The sequence below is a fragment of the Mixophyes fleayi genome, chromosome 2, assembly GCF_038048845.1.
Source record: "Mixophyes fleayi isolate aMixFle1 chromosome 2, aMixFle1.hap1, whole genome shotgun sequence".
Classification (NCBI taxonomy): domain Eukaryota; kingdom Metazoa; phylum Chordata; class Amphibia; order Anura; family Limnodynastidae; genus Mixophyes; species Mixophyes fleayi.
Genome location: NC_134403.1, coordinates 46,023,997 through 46,037,796, shown reverse-complemented (window position 1 = coordinate 46,037,796; position 13,800 = coordinate 46,023,997). Strand labels below are relative to the sequence as shown.

Genomic DNA, 13,800 nt, shown 5'->3' with positions numbered 1-13,800 from the left:
ATATTCGGACTATTGTGTTCTGGGTGGAGATGCTAAAACATAATTTAATACATTGAAATACAAACTAAAATAAAAGTTTGCATCAAAATACCAGCTGATCTAAAATGATCATTCAGTAAATTGGTGAAAAAGTTCCCAACAAAGTTTAAATTGAAATACAGGTTATTAGTTGGTTGCCTGTAAGTGAATGTGTCCAGTGTGACTCAATCAGTGTCTTTCTGTTATTTTAACCCTCAATATCTCTACAATTTGGAACATGACACATATTCCGCTGTGTACACAAACACATAATATATTTCCAAAATAATACAGATTATCAGGCAGAATTTAAATTGTGACAAGTTCCTGGAAATATTTGCTTCAGATTCCCATTAAATTTTGGTGTAATTTCTTAGCTGTTGCTCGTACCTATAATTATTATATTGTCTCTCTCCTTGTAGTATTTACAGGTGCTAAAGGATCTACCTGTGAAAGATGTCGCTCTGCCAATGGATGACATTAATACGTTGTTGAAACCTCTTCCGTAAGTATATTCGAAGCCTAACCTGCTGATATCTGGTACCTGAGTTCCGTCATTACCTGCCCTCTGCTCCTTGTAGGGAAGTGTGCTCCTCCTACCGGCGAGACCAGGAGGTGTGCACTGTCATTCTCAAAAGCCTTCTACCCGTTGTGCTGTGTTTGGGGCAGAATCAGGAGGACACGGAAGACACGTGTGATGCTGACGGGCAGCTCCTAAGTGTCATTCAAGCTTTCTGGTATGTCTGTGTCGCAGAACGGATCATAATTCCAAGGCATGGTCTATTAGTATTTAATCTATACAGTGTGTACTCCACAGGCTTTTAACAAGGGAAGGAAAATACTCCGCATTGGTACGAGTGGCGCTTGTGAATTGTATGAAAACGCTCATTGAGGTACAATATAACCTACAATAATAATATGTTAGATGATCATCAAGATTGATGATGGCCAACTGTGACTCTGATTTTCCCCCATACATATTCAAAAGAAAGGAAAATACTACCACACTAGATCATGTGTATAGTGAAATTATAACTCTTTGCTCTCCAATTTTATATAGTTTGATCCCGTTTTGTTAAGCAATAGCTGCAATATTGGTGGAGGTGCTACTAAACTAGTAACCAGAGGATAAATAGAAAGTATAAGAGTTAATTTATGTAGTGCACTATAAGCTTTTATGATTTTTTCCCCTAAGAACAAAATCAAAACTTTATTAGTAATTCTTTAAAAACAATTCTTATGATTAAAATAAATCTACCTATGTATCTATTACAGTATTGAAAACTTAATGGAATACTGACACTCAGCATATGTTTTTTATTTTCACTAACACAATACTCTGTAATATTTCGCTGATTTCTTTTAGTCATAAGAATCCTTTTTAAAGAGTTACTAATAAATTTTGATTTTTATTCTTAGGGGATCAATGTTGGTTTACCATTTGAATGAGAAATCTTAAAATCATAAATTAACTCTAGTTCTTTCTTTTTTCCCCATATGTAATCAGAAAAACAATCGTATATTTTCCTCCGGATGCATCTTCCATACTCACTGAAGTGCCGGACTTGTCTGAAAATCAGCGTGTTCTATTTTTGGTGCTTTCGATGCTTTAGTGTGTTTATTATGGAAGTCTGCGCTCTCCATAGTAGCAGGGGGTGACCGCAGCTTACTGCACCAGAAGTGAAATACAACTAATTTATGTAGGTTATATGAGGCCTAGGAACCTGTAGATTTAATTTTTCTACATTTTTCTTCATTAGTCGTGCACTTCACCTTTTACTTAGACAGAACTGCTCTTTAAATATAACACATGTTGAATAAAAATGCCTTAATATTTATTTCCAATTAGTAATTTATAGTCTGAACACCCACTAAGCTTTGCCCTGACCTTTTTTTGTTTTTGTTTCTTGTTAACTTGTAATAGTTTAATTGTTTTTTTTATTACCACAGGTTGACCCAAAGTGCAATTGGGCAATTCTCACCGTGGGAGAGACAGATGTTGCCGTGAGAGACGCATTCCCACAATTCCTTGCAGATACTGATCAGCAGGTTCGCTTTCTTGCTGCTAAGTCTGCCAGCAGGTAAGTTTATGCCTTTTTTGGGGTGGTTATATAGACATAACTCAAGATACATTTTTCTTTACACTACCAAGGAACACATCATTTATTAATTTAATTTAAAAAAAATAAAACATTAAAAAATGTCACTATTGTTCACGTGATAGTCATTTCTTAATAAAGGAGTTTCAGTTTCCATTGTGTTGATTATTGATGTCTAGCTATTCTTGAACAGCAGGGTCAGTTTGTAATTTGGGCACTCCTGTTCAGCACTCAGAGCCAACTGAATCACCTTATTCCAGTTTTTTTTCCACATTGCCATAAAAATATTAACCTTCTTTGCTCTCCATGGCAGCTTTTACTATGGTTTGGCTTCTATTTTGTTTAGCTAGAGACAGGTCAAACAAAAACACCCCCCTCGGAGACTATATAAGTCCGTTCCTCCCTTTCCTCCTCGTCTTTTTATGTCTCTAGCTTGACAGGTCAGCTAGGGAGAAGTTTTGTTGTTTTTTTTCTTTAGTGCAGGGCTTTTCTTTCCAGCGTCGCAGCCCTTGAGGGGTAAGCTGAGGTCAGGTTGGTAAGCTTTGCACACTGGAATCATTTTTTTGGACATGTGCTCACCACGTCATCATCTCAAGAGTAGACAGAGCTATAGTTAGTATGTCTGCTAGAGCAACCATTCTACTGGAAGATATTGGGGTCCTTTAAGGGATTCTATGGACAAGAAAGCAGAAAATTCTTTTAAAATGCATCATGTTTCTTCTGGGATTACTTTACAGTCTGGAGTGCTGTTGCATCAGTAGCCAGGACCTTAAGGTTGTGGGGACAATACAAACATTCAGGGAAATGTGAAAGTAGAAAGTCTAGTAAAAAGTGTTGAAATTGTGCACAAAAGCATAGAATCCTCTGTGAGTTATCCTTGGATACCATTGTTTTTTCTTTCTGCAAGAGCCATGCCATCTACAGCACACAGAGAGCCCTCTGGTTACACCCTGGCTAATCTTCCATTTCAAGGAGTTCTTCTTGTTGGGAACTTGAACAGATTGCCTCGATATTGTTAGAAATTTTCCACATTTGCTATCTTGTCAACAGTTTTAGAAGACCAGGAAGGCAACATACCAGACAAAATGTGTATACTGACAGTGTTTTTGTCCATTGAGACCTAAGGACAGCAAATCAAATCAACATTCACAATCATGAATATTGTCAGGAGCAGTCCCCAATAACATCTATAGGGGGCAGAATTTCACATTTTGCAGAAGTTTGGACCCACTCTATTTCAGGTCTGTGTTATAAAGAGAGAATACAGGATAGAGTTCAGTCATTATCCCAGAGGAAATGTCTTTGTCCGGTCCAAAACTCCATCAAGCAAGTTGGGAATAGAAGTGTTACACAAAAGTCTGCAAGGTTTAGTGAGAATCAAGGCAATTTATAAAGTCTCCACAAAACAAGTACGCAAAGGCTTTTATTCCAGACTATTCCATTTCAGAAAAGCTTCAGGGGTAATTCACAGGGTGGGTTGTATTTGAGAAGACTCAACAAGTTTATTCAGACAATGCATTTTTGAAAAGAATTGGTGAATAGACAGAATGAGTATGTTGGATGACTGTCCTCAGAAGGACTTAGACAAAATGAAGGAGGATGTAGGAACTATGAACTAGGATATGAGTCAGGTCAGCCAAGTTTAGGAAACCATAATGGGATGTCAGACAGACAAGGGACGGAATCGAGATAGGTAATCATCCAGGTCAGCGGTAAGAACCAGTAAAGTAAACACTAAGGGGCATATTCAATTAGGTTTCCAGTCCGCGGTAATGCGAGTTACCGCAGAACCTGCGCAGTATTGACGGTAATACGGTACCGCAATAACGCAGATTTTCCTACACAACCCTATGGGGTGCGCACTAAAATCCACGTTATTGCGGTACCGTGGATTGACTTCACGGCCCGTTCAGGCGCGTTCCCGCGGACCAGAAACCTAATTGAATTTGCCTCTAAGAAGACAAAAGGACATTGGTTATAGGCATAACAAACACATCAGCAACATAGGAACTATGAAGGGAGACATGAGTTCCCTTATTTTGCACTTGGCTTTTAGCAGCAGCCTTTATCCTTAGGGTGTGTATTTGGGTACTGATATAGGACTTGGAAAATTCAAGTCAGAACTACAGAAGATAGGTGATAGGGACAGGACTGGGATTGGGGTACACAGCAGGACAGAATAATATAATGCATATACAAGGCAATGAGAGCAAGCAACACAGGCACACTTTCAAGACAAACTAGCCTGGACTGTAAGTGAGACAGACTATAACTGAAATGAATAAACAACTGAGTAAGCAATAAAGAGACACACAAAACAAAAGGCTGAAATCCACATCGCTATCTCCAATGGTCTATAGGCTTAAGAAGCAGACTTAGAAGCACGGAGGTTCTGGGTTTAATTTCAGTTGGAAACTTACAAGGCGCTAAATAATATGTTCTAAACACTCTATACAGTCTCTATTCTGTATCATTTCCAGACTGTTCCAAGATGTGAAATTACAGGCTCTGCCACTGGCGCTGCAGCAGAAGGCTTTTGAAAATGTCTACATGAAGGTGCAAGAGGGAATGAGCTACTTGGTAATACCATTCAACATTTAGTATATTTTTTTCATTTTTCATCGCGTTCCATGCCTCCTTTATTTCCACCAGTGTTCTCTTCCTCCCTTTTACATGAATGTTCTCTTCCATCCTTTTCAACTAAGTACATCTTGTCTCCTTCTCTTCCACTAGTATCAGAAGCCTTCATATTTCTGTTTTTATGTGCAGTCTTGCAGCAGCCTGGACCCAGAGCAGCTCCCAGATGAGAAGTACAACAGGAACTCTACATTGCTCATGCTTGTGTCTGTGGTACTGCGCTCCAGCCCTGTGTGCGAGAAGCAGGCGCTGTTTGCCATTTGTCAGTCTGTGAAAGAAAATGGCCTTGATCCTCAAAGCATTAAAAAGGCAAGTTTTTTTTATAACCTACTATAATTATAAAAGATACATTTCTATATGTATATGTTACTGTCATTTAAAAGTCAGCGTATACAACTGCGGTGGGTCCTATCATTATTTTTAAGATCTATTTCACTGTGAGTATTTATTTGTGTCCAGTATTTATTTCCTGCTTGTCTGGATTGTCCTAGTTTGGAATTGAGTAGGGAAAGAACATCCTTTAGCTATTCGGTTTGTCACAATGTTCACAGCAGCACTGATTATTTCAGGAGATGTGCAAATTTTGTGAGACAACAGTGACCTGTGTCTTAGGATAGGGAGAATAAGGCTGCATTTGACAAGTGCAGTATCATGATATGAGGAAGGGAATATAGAGGTAAGCACAAAATTATAGACTGAGAGTTCGATAGGAGCATAGCCTCCCAACATCACAGGGTAATATTGATGTGGGAAGCTTCAAATTAACTTTGACAAACATATTTTATATCGTTTGCAGAACAATTTATATTGGGAATTCAGGAAAGTCCAAATTTTGTTTTTAGAATCATTGTTTTCTGAACCTTTATTGTTTTTAAAGGGTTATATGCAACACAAGCAGCTATGTTGTAGGTTGAATTAATATTCATCCAAACAGTTCATATGAACTAGAGACACTACTACTGAGGCATAAGGCATTTCTTCTCAATGAATGTTCTTATCCATATTATTTTGGGCTCCTCCACTGCGAGTAGGCAACAGGTACACTTTTAGGATACTCTCGTTTTGTAGTTATTTTTTTTGAGGAACTCCGTTACACTTTATAACTAGTTCGGTGATCCCTGACAGTTGTATGTTTTAATGAAATGTTTCTATTTGTATTTAGGTTTTGGAGAAAGTGTCTACCACTCTTGGATATAGAACAGTGAAAGACTTCATGACCTCTCATTTGGATTACCTGGTTTTTGAGTGGCTGAGAATGAAAATGTCTGGATACAACCTGTCCACCTTTCCTTACACCTTGTTAAATTACACCACTCTCAGAGATTTTTACAGGTAGGTGAAAGTATGTTCATCGTCTAGTAGTTGGATCCCATCCTATCTTTTTATGTGAGCCAGGGCATAATATATATTTTTTAAGCTTTTTTATTTTCAATGGTGACAAGTTACAGTTGCATATGCTATACTGATCCAGTGATAGAAAAGTGATAGTTCAAAACATAACAAGGACAAGAGGGGGACAGAATAGGGGTGAGGAAGGTCACATAGAGTTTGACCTAAAAGTTGAGATGGGGCCACTTAAAGGAAAGTTCTAGGTGTGAGACAGGTGATTCCCATCTTCTCTAAAAAGCCATGGGGCCTATACTTTGGCTTATCATGGGACATGCCAAATACGTTTTTTGACCACAGAGAGGGGTTTAGGATTTTTTTCGTCAATAGATGATTTGGCTGCAGCCAATATGTGCAAGACTAGTTTTGTGGAGTGTGTTGAGAGATTTGGGGGAGGATAAGAATGGAAGAATATCCACGAGTCTTTGGGATTTAAGCTTCCATCATTGAGAATTCTATGGATCTTGTCCCAAAATAAAGATATCTTGGGACAGATCCACCATTTGTTGAAGAAAGTTCCCCTGTGACCGCAGTTCCTCCAGCATCTTGTATTGGGAAGCTTTTACTCATCTTGCTAGGGTATAATACCAAAGATAATACACTTTGTATGCAGTCTTTTTAATCAGTATTGACATTGGGGCACAAGATGTACTCTACCTGATCACCTGCCATGGTTGGAGCTGTGTGGTGGACTCAGATCCAATTCCCATTCTAATTCATGCTTACAGTGAAGGCCAGATGTTGCTCCAAGAGCATATTGTGAATTATGGACATTATACTCCGTCCGAGGGGAGTTTGTAAACATAGTTATTTGGACTGGAGTAGGTGGACGGAAAGTGTCTTGAGTTGGGAGAGAGTGGACAATGTACTTAACTTGAAAATATTCATAAAGCCTCAGGTCCAGCAGGGGGAATGTTTGTTGGATGGTGTCAAATGGGACAAAGCATGTGTTATCACTAAGGTGGGCTATACACTTAATACGCATGATGGACCATTGCTCAGAGAAGCCTGGGGACTGTCATGAATGAAAATGGGGGTTATCCATTTGGGTGTGATCAGGGAAATTGTGTTTGAAAGGCTAAATTTGGAAGGTTTGGGATGTCCCCACAGGTAGATGAGGGAAGTAAGAGATAAAGATTTGGTCTCTATGTCTGTCCATGAAGTAGTGGCAAGGGGAGAAAATGTTGTTGCGATTTGTACTGGTTGGGTAGCCCAGTAGTAAAGCTTGATATCTGGGAACTCTCTGCCACCTGCAAGAATTGATTTCTTCAGAAATGATTGTTTAACTCTTGGGGACTTCTCTTTCCATATAAGTTTAGAGAAGACCTTCTGTGTCCGCAAACACAGAGAGTGGAACCGCTATTGGGACGGTCTGGAAGTAGTACAATAACTTGAGGATGATATTCATTTTGATTACTATGATCCTGCCTAGCCACAATATTACAAGGGATTTCCTAGAGGCAATATATGTTGTAATCCTATGCAGGAGATGGGGGAAATTCTCTTGTAGAGAGTTTCGTAGGACAAGGTTATGGAAATTCCAAGATATTTTATTTTTTTTGGTTGCCATTTCAGATTAAAAGATGATTAAATGTCAGGGCCTCTGATTTAGAACAGTTTATCTTATATCCTGAGACATTGCTGTAATCATTAATAATTGTATACAAGGTAGGAAGTGTATTAATAGTTGGGTGAGGAGAATATCATCCGCATAAAAGGACTATCTTACAATTAGAGTCCCCACCTTCAGTCCCTGGACATCTTGGGAAGTCTTTATAATGTTGGTCAGAGGGCTCTTTTACCATTGCAAACACCAAAGGAGACTGTGGGAACCCCTCTCTCGTGCCATTGAGAATTGTAACTAAGTTTGAGGGAGAGCCATTTACAGGATTCTGGCAGCTGGGAGGAATATAGTGTCTTAATTCCTCTGACAAATCACCAGTCAAGCCAAATTAGGGGTCATGAGTTGCTCAGAAATCCTGTGGATGGCCTTTTTTTTTTACATTAAACGACAGGATAACTGTGTAGGGATTTTAATATCGTTGACCGTTTGGATTAAATCTATTCTTCTTCCTGGCCTGACGACCAGGAATAAAGCCCACTTGATCATGGTGTATTAATGTGGGCAGAACCAGATTCAAACGATTCGCCAGAAATTTGGAGTAAAGATTGATATTATTTAGGAATGATATGGGCCTGTATCTAACAATTATAGGGGTCTTTTCCCTCTTTATGCATGACCATGATACAAGATTCTGGCTTTGTGTCTGGGAGGGACTCTCCTAAAGAGCTGCATTGAACAAGGAGTGGAAGTGGGGGATCAAGTAGTTGGCACATTTTTGTAGCAGTTTGCTGAGAAACAGTCAGGGCCTGGGACCTTACCAGATTTGTGGTCCGTAATACGATCTCTTAAGCTGTAATTACCATACTGAGCTGATGTGCTGATTGTCAGGAGAGATGTGGGAGATCTTCTTTTGATAAGAATTTGCTAATTAGTTTCTCAGCTGTGGGTGGGGTGATATCCGGCTGAGGGGAGAGTTTATAGAGCTTAGAGTAATATTTGTGAATCTCTTTTCTAATAATCTTATGTAAGAGTATCCGATGACTAGAGTGTCTAGATTTAAGCATTAGCTGCTAGAGTTTTTCAGCCTTGTACCCTTTCTCATAGTAGGTTTGCTTGAGCCATTTAAATTTTTAGGGTGCATATTCAATTTAGTTCCCCCTTTACTGTCCTGATTTTCTCCAGGATTTTTAGATCTAGGATTTGCTTATAAACTGTGGGTGAAAGAACCGTAAGGCTCAAATCATGGCTGAGCAGAATTATATTAATTCTGGAGTAGGATGAGTGAATATGGGAGCAAAATGCGCGTTCCCTGGTCAGGGATTCTTTAACCCTCAAGGAATCAAGGTGGTGCAATTTTAGGAAATTAGAGAGAGCTTAAACATTCTGGGTGTAAGTTTTGTCTGGGGAGTGGGCCACAAGGGAAGATTTGTCCAAGGCTGGGTTCAAAACTGAATTGAAATCACCTGCACTGTAAGGGTTTCTATCCTAATCTCCTTATGCCCTCAAGTAGAAAAGAACCAGTGGTCTTGGTTAGGTGTATAGAGAAGGTTATTAATAAGTTTTGGATTTGAGCTCTGGGTGAAGGATTTGAGAGAAATGAGTCTCCTGAAGGAAGAACAGGTCTCCTTTAAAGAAGATTAGTAGGGGAAATAATTTGGCTCTCTTTTCAGGACTATTTAATCCCTTGTTTTGAGAAAGGACATTATGAGGGTTTAGGAGAAAATTGCCAGATTAAGGAGAAGATAAGTAGGGATTTGGTTTATGTGTGATGAAGTGGGGATGGTGGGTAAGGGAGAGGGACAAGTCACATGGTGCAGTTATCACAGACCCAAAGTCCTGGTTGTGGGAGAGAGAGGCTAGTTACTTTGGCGCCAGGAAAGGGTATTCTGCCGCAAGTTCTGACATAATGGGGCATATTCAATTGTTTGAATTTCTGCGGCGTTAAAACTATTACCGTTATTACGGTAATACGGTAATAGCTGGATTTCAGCTCGTGGCTCAGGGAGCTGCGAGCCGAAATCCAACTATAAAACGACTGTAATAACGTTATTTACGCGCACTATTACCGTAATAACGGTAATAGTGCGTGTGCCGCAAGATTTTTGGCGTTTTCGCCAACAATTAAATATGCCCCTATGAGTGAAAGAAAAGAATATCCGTTAAAAGGGGAGTGTATATGGTCCCTCCAGTTCAGACCAATATTGTAAAGAATAATTAGTGAAGAACATATTTGTAAAATTACCATAGCAGTTCAGATAAATAAAGCCTGATTTCGTGTTGCATACTAATCGAGTTTTGATTAGCAAAGTTCAGAACTCCAATAGTTAGGTTACTTTAGAGATATGGATTGAAATGCAAAATAGTCCTAGTTGTCCCTCTCAGGTCTTGGGTGTACTGGTGATCGTGTATCGTGTTTGTTAGAGGCCATGGGTGCAGGGTCCACAGCCAGAGTCGTCTCTGTGTAGAGGCCAAGCCTGTGGTGGAGGGAGTGTATTTCCTCTGTGATTCCTTTGATGCGGATCTTCAGCCTGATCCTCTTGTGTTTCCTAAAGGAAGTCTTGTTTCAGTTGGATTAGGTCTGCCTCAGTCTCCAGTTAGAATGAAATAATGTCCTCCATTTTTCTCTCTATGTGATCAGTGCTTTCACCGATAGATGTTGTTTCGGTTTTTAAAGACTGGATGGCTTTCTGAGCTTCTGAATGAACAAAGGTTCTGGTTTCTTTTACATCTTTCCACATAAGGAGGATATCCTTGTGAGAGGTGGGAGAGAAGTTATGTGTTTGCGTTCTGCTACCTTGAGTTTTGTGTTCATCTTGGGGAACTGGAGAGCACATACCACGTCCTGCTGTTGTGAAAAGTACATTCTGCAGAGTGTAGTTTTCATATAAACGTGTTGTTAAGAGAAATCAGTGGTTAGACTCTAAACGTTAGAGTATTGAGGTATAGCCAGAAAAGGTTTGGGTCTCAGATGATCAGGATTACATAATTATTAATTGAATATAAGGCAATTGCAATATTTAGGTCCACCAGAAGGTGGCAGCAAAATTCTGGTATGAATGACATTATTAGCAGCGCAGAATGGTGTATATCTTTTGGAGCTTACAATGTATCTATACCTTTACAAATAACATGAAGCAGTGTTGAACATTGGGTACACCGGACAGATCTGTAGATGGCTGATTTTGTTCACATACAATACATACTTATAGTAGCAGATAAGGAACTAACTATACTGTACTGACTTAAATATGTATCTCTTAAGCACAATGATAGAGAAACTGGTTGACCCCACTGCTGTGAGGCAGAAGTGCTAACCACTAAGCCACCGTGCTGCCCATATTTTCACTTTTTAAATGCACCGGAAACTCGCAGCTTGATACATATACACCTAGGAGTTTGCTTATGTGTTCTTCAGCCACTCCACTCAGTGGCCAGCGGGAGAGGTATACCCTGCTATATATCAGAGATGGTGGATTTGTAGGCCACAAGTCAATCCTTTTGTTACCCAGACTCAGGGCAGTAAACTGACAATTGATTCTTTTGCTTCCAATGTAAGAGGGCAAGTTGCCAATGAATGAGCCAAGATAAGTGGGGTCACCTCACAGATGTGAACAGATCTCTGTATAAGCCAGGGCTTAGTTTGTAATGGAACTCATCATCATCATCACCATTTATTTATATAGCGCACTGATTCCGCAGCGCTGTACAGAGAACTCACTCACATCAGTCCCTGCCCCATTGGGGCTTACAGTATAAATTCCCTGACATACACACTGTCATACACACACACAGACAGAGAGAGACTAGGGTCATTTTTTTAATAGCAGCCAATTAACCTACTAATATGTTTTTGGAGTATGGGAAAACATGTTTGTGACTTTCTATCTAAAGCGGAGCACCGACATTGAGTCACAAAGATGTCAAGTCACTCCATAACCCGCCTATCTTATAAAAGGAATTGCAGGACGTGAGGGAGTGTGGCAAATGAATTGCATGGGAGATAGACGGAAGGGATGGAGCTTGCAATGGGCAAGTGGGATGCTGGGAAATTAATTACACGAGGGATGGGCGTGTGGAGTGAGCTACAGAAGGGTTGGGGTAATTGAGAATGAGAGACAATAAACTACATGGAGAAAAGAGGTTGGGAAATGCATTACAATGTGGGTGATTTTGTTACTCAGTCCCATGCAGAAAGAACTTTGTCCTGGCTGCAGGGGCCAGAATGCCTCCCATTGTGTATGTCTGCAACCAAAGGGAGAACCACATATAGCTTTACAAGAAAGAATGGAGTGGGAAGGGGCTGGATGCGTACTGGTACTTGTAAGCATTACCCTCACCCACTGTAGACTGGCCACCAGGGCCGTAACTAGGGCTGTGTGATAGTGGCGACCGCCCAGGGCGCAACACTGAAGGGGGGCGCAGTTTAGGAATATTTTAGGTTCATTTGGTTACATTTTTAGGGCTAGGGGGCGGCATTTGTCTTTCTCGCACCAGGCGCTAGAATTCTAAGTTACGACTCTGCTGGCCTCAACATTCCATGGACTGTCCACAACATTCCATGGACTGTCCACAGGCCTGCTCTCAAAGGCCTTTGGCTCTTGTTAATTATTCACTCATAGGGGCATATTCAATTAACTTTCCGGTTCGCGGTAACGCATGTTACCGCGAAACCTGCGCAGTATTGCTGGTAATACGGTACCGCAATAACGCAGATTTTCATACGCAACCCTATGGGGTGCGAACGAAAATCCACGTTATTGCGGTACCGTGGTTTGACTTTGCAGGCCGTTCCGGCGCGATCCCGCAAACCGGAAAGCTAATTGAATATGACCCATAGAAAGAAAACATTGGTGCAGTAAACTGCACACTACATTTCTTTCCTTTCACCCCTCTATATATTAAAGTTTTACCTATTTTGCAGATTTAAGTGATCATGAAGTTTTTCAATTAAAGGAAATCACTCAAAAGTATTGTAAGCTTGCGAGCAGGGTCCTCTTACCTCTCTGTCTGTATGTATTACCCAATATTGTCTTATTAATGTTTGTTCCCAATTGTAAAGCGCTACGGAATTTGTTGGTGCTATAAAAATAAATGTTGATGATGATGAAAAGTAATGTGTGACAGCCATAAGTGACATTTTCTGTATGTGCCAGCTATTTTCTTTTTATTAACAAATAAAAGCAAAGTCCTAGAAATGCTTTTACCTCCATGGAATGAAAATGATCTAATAATAGTTTCAAAAGGCTCTGAGTTTGGAGACACAGCATATTGTATGGGATGGTCCTTTATCAGAGCCGACAGCTGGAGCCTGTTGTGTCTCCACAACTGTGACTTAGGACAACGTGAATCATTTCACATCCCCTCCTCAGGGTATTTACACTGTTGCTGCAGTAAGTAGACTCAGTTCAGTAAATCAGTGGTCTCTTCCTTGTATGAGCATCTAGGTTTTAGTAAGGTTAGTTTTTTATTTGTTTTAGATCTGCCATTAGACCCCTAATTACTGCTGGCTGTGAGTGGGAGTTTGCTGACCGTTATTCTTCTACCACTGGATGTTAAGCTCCATGGTTTAATTATGATGATTACTTATGATCAGAGAAAAGATCTTCATTTTTGCCTCTATTGTGGTTGATTGGTTCTGACAATAAACCTTGCTTGCACACGTTGGGGGAACAATATTATAGTTTTTCTTTTTGGTGCACACTCATCCCACATTGGATGAGGGCACATCTTAGGCGTTCATCATCATCACCATTTATTTATATAGCGCCACCAATTCTGTAGTGCTGTACAGAGAATATTTTTCGTTCACATCCGTTCCTGCCCCATTGGAGCTTACACTCTAAATTCCCTAACACAGACAGACACACACATACCCTAATTTGTCAGCAGCCAATTAACTTACAAGTATGTTTTTGGAGTGTGGGAGGAGAACAGAGCACCCAGGGGAAACCCACGCAAACATGGGGAAAACATACAAACTCCACGCATAGGTGTCTTTTTAAGTTGGTGTGTACTCACCACATACATACACTTAATTTGCACCCAGTGTGCTTTAATAAAAGTCTTTTGTTTAGTTTATTTTGCATTACCTTATTT

The 13,800-nt window shown here is 40.1% G+C and overlaps 1 protein-coding gene across 1 annotated transcript in view; it reads left to right on the top strand.

Moving 5' to 3' along the window:
• Positions 1-13,800, top strand: part of ATM (ATM serine/threonine kinase) — a 127,507-nt gene that overhangs the window by 38,943 nt on the left and 74,764 nt on the right. Inside the window, exons 19-25 of the mRNA XM_075198904.1 lie at positions 441-523; positions 600-755; positions 836-911; positions 1,969-2,099; positions 4,598-4,697; positions 4,887-5,063; positions 5,917-6,086. Of these exons, the coding sequence (XP_075055005.1) occupies positions 441-523; positions 600-755; positions 836-911; positions 1,969-2,099; positions 4,598-4,697; positions 4,887-5,063; positions 5,917-6,086 (893 nt within the window). The remainder of the gene's footprint in view (positions 1-440; positions 524-599; positions 756-835; positions 912-1,968; positions 2,100-4,597; positions 4,698-4,886; positions 5,064-5,916; positions 6,087-13,800) is intronic.